This window comes from Tamandua tetradactyla (assembly GCF_023851605.1).
Source record: "Tamandua tetradactyla isolate mTamTet1 chromosome 15 unlocalized genomic scaffold, mTamTet1.pri SUPER_15_unloc_4, whole genome shotgun sequence".
NCBI classification, from domain to species: Eukaryota; Metazoa; Chordata; class Mammalia; order Pilosa; family Myrmecophagidae; genus Tamandua; species Tamandua tetradactyla.
The window spans coordinates 138,448-143,996 of record NW_027518247.1 but is presented as its reverse complement, the minus strand read 5'-3'; the positions used below and the strand labels follow the sequence as shown (position 1 = coordinate 143,996).

Sequence of the window (5,549 nt, the reverse complement as noted above, 5' to 3'; positions counted from 1 at the left end):
ACTATTTCTCAGGGCTCCAAGCAAAGCATGTTATGCCCTTGAAAAGCAGATATGTCACATTACTTCAACATTCAGTATGTGCTCCCTCTCCCTGTATACTTGGTTTCCTCTCCTCTTGTTCTCCTCTTCCATGGGAGTATGTTTTCCTGTGCTCATATGAGATGTATCTATTGGTATAAAATAGCTACAGTGTGAAATTGTATGCCACTTAACATGGCAGGAGCTTTATTTTTTTTCTCCGTTTCTCTGAAATGAATTGAAAAGATTATACTAACTCAAGTGCCTTGGTTCCCCTGTGTGAAGAAAAATATATAACAAGTAGAATTGTCTTGGACCTCAGACCCTTTGTGTCTTACAATGCTTCAGTGAGGTTCCCATGCCAATCAGCAGCCTCCCAGATGGAAAAAAAACAAGTCACCATTAAAAACATACACAAATCACAAATGTCCCTTTGTCTCTAAATTATTTTCTTAAGTGCAGTTTCTCTGTAGATTATAAAAACCTTTGATTACCTATTTTTGAATCTGGTTTAATACACAGAAAAAAACCTGTATGCTACTTCCTAACAAATTATCTCATTTCCTTGGATATTGTTGAACTTTACTTCATTGTGCTTCCCAAACCCACTGATCCAAAATATAGATAGGATCCAATTTACAATCTCAATTTGTGACGAATGAGCCAATAGTCACAGAACAGTTTTGATTTAGCAATGCCTTAAAAGTTGAACTCCAGGCTTAGCCAAATTCTAACTCTAATAGACATCAAGTTCCATGATGGCATAGCCCATATATTCTCTTGAGACCTCTATAATGCCTAACACAGTGCCTTGCCAGAGGACATGGTCATTGGATAAATAAACAGACATGTGATCTCTTCTTTATTGACAAAGATATTTTAAAAAGACATGAAGAAGGCACATAATATGAAAAATTTATGCACACATAGAATAAAACCCATTAGGTGGTTAAAGGAAAACATTATTCTTTTTATATAAAATAGCTTTCACATAAGCGAATACAAGTAATATAAGGCAGCAATAAAAGTATGTGGCAATTTATACCCTTAAATATTCCCTAATAATATCCACAGAGTTGGTAAAATTGTAAATACAGGGTATACTCCTTTGGATATTAATGAATAAACTGTTACATCCTCTAAAAGGTGGGATAGAATCAGCAATTGACATTATCAAATAATTAGGCAAAACAAAACATTTTCATAAATTTTACTTTCATTAAATATGCTAGTAGATAATTTCAATATGTATATACATACATTGACTAAGTGATTGAAAATGTGCATCAATAAATTAATTATAATATTTAGTCATAAATATTGACTGGATTAGTACTATGGCTTATCAAAAAGCAAATGAAAATAAGTGGCAGATTATTTTTTTGAAAACAGGATATATCTATTAGATGTGATTTAGGTACCTTATGTTTCTCTAGAATATTGATAAAAAAGCAAATAAGCAAAGGCAAGGTATAAAAAAAGTAAGGGCTATCAAGTTAAATTGCACTCCTGTTTCAACTGGACTTAATAATAAATAGCATGTGAAGAGATTGACCTATCTATTTCTCCCCTCTTATTTGTTCTGGATGGCTTAACCACTGTTCTTCCAAGTGGGGAACATGCACAAAAGCTAAGACTAAAAGGGATCAGAGCTCTGAAACTTGGAAAGGAAGAGAATGTGCACATTATGAGAGTCAGCAAAATTAGCTTATTTGGATACAAAAAAATACAAACATGTTAGCTACAGGATAATGGTAGATTTGTTATGCTAGATACTACTTAGATCGTAACCATGAAAGCAGAGGGTTTCTGTGTGTTACAGAATGAGTCAAAGGTTTGGAAGCAGGCATATCTGGGTTTGGAAGTCAGTTCAATTAATTAATAATTTTTGTGATCTTATAAACTTTCATTTTCCCCATTTTTCTGATGTGTAAGCAAAGAAATAGGAAATAAAATCATCTCTAGTTCCAAAACTTTGAGTCTACATACATTGCTGCATATGGCATAAAACCAAAGTTAATTTATTCTTTTCATCCAACTACAGGATAAGCCTTAATGCTTTGTGATGCTGTGAACAGTAGTTTGGGGAAGAAATCCTAACCTTTCCACATGAGTGATATCACCACGTTCTGCAACTAATGAGGCATAGAAACCTGAATACATGGCACACTGGAATCATACAACTGTGAAGGAATTCCTTCTGATAGGTTTAACTGAAAATCCTAATTTGCAGATCCCTCTCTTTTTGCTTTTTAGTCTTATTTATTTTGTTACACTGGTTGGTAACTGGGGGATGATCATCTTAATCTGGTTAAGCTCCCAACTTCATACTCCAATGTACTTCTTCCTTAGCAACCTCTCTTTTTGTGACATTTGCTCTTCCACTGTATTTGCTCCTAAGATGTTGGTAAATTTTCTGTCAGAGCATAAATCTAGTATATTTTTGGGCTGTGTTCTCCAGAGTTTCTTTTTTGCAGTGTTTGTAACCACAGAGTGCATCCTCCTGTCTGTGATGGCTTATGACCGCTATGTGGCAATTGCTAATCCTTTGTTGTACACAGTGAATATGACCCAAAGGGTTTGTGTTCAGTTGGTCCTTACCTCATACTTGGGTGGGCTTATTAATTCCATTACACACACTGTTGGCTTGCTCAAACTAGACTTTTGTGGTCCTAATATTGTGAATCATTATTTCTGTGACGTTCCTCCTCTTCTGAGTCTATCTTGCTCTGATCCTCACATCAATGAGATGCTGCTTTTGATCTTCTCTGGAGTCATTGCAGTGTTCACTTTCATTATCATCATGGTCTCTTATATCTGTGTAATCATTGCTATTCAAAGAATCCGCTCAGCTGAGGGGAGGCGCAAAGCCATCTCCACCTGTGCTTCCCACCTGACTGCTGTGACATTACTCTATGGGTCTGTGTCTTTTAGTTACATCCAGCCAAGCTCTCAATATTCTCTGGAGCAGGAGAAGGTCTCTGCTGTGTTCTATACATTGGTGATCCCCATGCTAAATCCGCTGATTTATAGCCTGAGGAATAAAGATGTGAAAGATGCAGCAAAAAGGACAATATGGTGGAAGAAAACACATGCTTGACTCAATTGTAATATCGCTTTGCTAACTGAACTCTAACTTGCAAAGATTTCAAGGACTTCCTTTCAGTATCATCTGCATCATACATATGAGCACAAAGAAAAATATAATTAATACATTCTCAAGCAATTTGAGAAGGTAGTGATGAGTTTGAGATGAGAATTTAAAAGTCACTGTATCTGTATTTCATGGCTTTAGTTACTTAGCAGTTTTATATCCTCAAAAGCTAATACATCAAATTTTCCAATAAATTTTTAGACTATCTTCTAAAAGATGTCACTGTGGATTTAAAAGAATTTGACATCGACTCAAATCAAAGGAATACTATGGCAATAGGGATTCATAAAATGTGTTGGAGCTGCAAAGAAAAGTTGAAATTTCTTCTGATGTAATTTTTTTTGCATGGGCAGGCACTGGGAATTGAACTGGGTCTCCAGCATGGCATGTGAGTACTCTGCCTATTGAGCCACCATGGCCTGCCCCTGACCTAATTTTCTTTGAATATACTATTTTTGTTCTAAAAATGTAAAGGTACAAATGTATATCTTCTATTTTGTATTTGAACTTGCACATCTAAATGCTATCCTTAAAAAACTGAAGAAAAATTTTCATTCTGCACATTTCTATATAACATTTTGATTGTGCCAGTTGCTCTGTGATCCAACCCTAAAGAGGTATAGTTATGGAGCAAAAGGTGTTACCAAAACAGAGAACAGAGGAATATGAGAAAAGGGTAGGTCAATTTAAAGATAAGAAAATATAGGTGTTTGACTCTAACATGTTATATTTAAGCTGAAGTGACAGGCAACTTATTTAGGACTATATGTGTGAAAATCCTTTAATGCCAAGATAGCATGTTTAAAGATTCCATTACTGAGATGACATCTTAGAATTCTGAAAAGAATAAACATGCTTACTCACAATTCTATGCTACAGGGAAAAAGGCAAAAATATACATGTAAAGAAAGACATTATGAAAAGAGAACAGTTGATTCCATTGCCAGCAGAACATATAGCAAAATACATCAAATGAAGTTTTAAGTTGAATGAAATTATTCCAGATAGAAACAGGAAATTGAATGAAGAATAATACCACAAAGGCATATATTTGCAAAATAGTAAAACACTGATTAATGCAACACTGAAAATGAATTCCAGAGGGAATTGTAAAACAAGGAAAAGTGAAATATAGAACAGAAAGAGGAAAAAGTATAAACCAGAATAAATGAATTAAACTGCTGTAAATTTCATCTTTTGTTAAATGTGGTAAAAGTAGTGATTTCAAAAAGCTACCAATAAGATATATATATTGCATTTTTATATAAACAAATAAAAATAAATCAAAATATGTCAATGAAAACATAAGAAAGTAGCAAATTTAATAATACTCTATTGGTTAATTTAAGAGTATGCAGAAAACAAGAAACGAAGATCAGAAGAGGAATCATAAATTAAATTGGGAGAATAAAATAGTATCTGTAAATAAGTTATAACAATTACATTCCAAATATTTTTTTCAGATAGATCAGGGTTTCTCAGCCTCAGTATTAATAACATTTTGGGCTGGATGATTTTTTTTTCCATGGAGACTGACCTGTGCATTGTAGAATGCTTAACATTTGCCAGAAGTATGCCCTGTTCAGATGTCAGTGAAAATGTCTCCAGTCACTGTCAAAATTACTGTACAAGGCAAAATTACACAGGTTGAGAAACACTAGACTATATTAAGAAAATTAATAAGTAAATAACCACAAATGGCAAAAACCAAGTATGTATGCTTTTATGACACACAAAGATATAGACAGATTGAAAATAAAAAGGTGGAAAAATTACACCATGCAAATATGTGCAAAATCAACTTAATTGAACAGATTGAAATGCCTAAAACTGCATGATTATCCACAGAAAATTCATTTGATCAAATTCACATTGAACATTTGTAAATGTTTAATTATATATTGTGTCACAGAACAAATTTCAATAAATGAAACAGTATGGATTACATTTTCTTATCACAGTGTGTTTTAACTTGAAATAGACAACAGAAATTCAAGTAACAGCTTTCCAAATGCTTAGAAACTAAGCAACACACTCATTAAACAACCAATGTGTTAGAAAAGTGGAATTAAAATGCAAATTTAAAAATAGTTTGAAGTAAATCAAATTGAGAAATCTATGAACAAATATAATAAAATTGCAGAAAAGTAAAATAGAGATAGATTATATAATTGAATAACAAAAGTTATTGTTTCTTGAAGTATAAGTTGACAAGTAGAGAATCCAAAAGAATCTTCAAAAAATGACAAATAATAACTCAATTTAGAAATGTTAATATGCAAATATCAAGTCAATTTCTATAATGGCAGAAAGTAATTTTAAATTTTAAAAAATCTATTTAATAGCATTTAAACATATCAAATAACTAGAAATATTT

The 5,549-nt window shown here is 32.9% G+C and overlaps 1 protein-coding gene across 1 annotated transcript; it reads left to right on the top strand.

The window, feature by feature from the left end:
- The first annotated feature begins 2,179 nt into the window (after positions 1 to 2,179).
- LOC143672798 (olfactory receptor 5J3-like) lies at positions 2,180 to 3,118 on the top strand. Its single transcript, XM_077147293.1, has one exon. It carries the CDS (start codon positions 2,180 to 2,182, stop codon positions 3,116 to 3,118), a length of 939 nt encoding a protein of 312 aa, XP_077003408.1.
- Positions 3,119 to 5,549: the final 2,431 nt, after the last annotated feature.

What these genes read in the sequence shown, in the direction of transcription:
- LOC143672798 (XM_077147293.1), top strand. Translation starts at nt 2,180, where the DNA reads ATGGCACACTGGAATCATACAACTGTGAAGGAATTCCTTCTGATAGGT.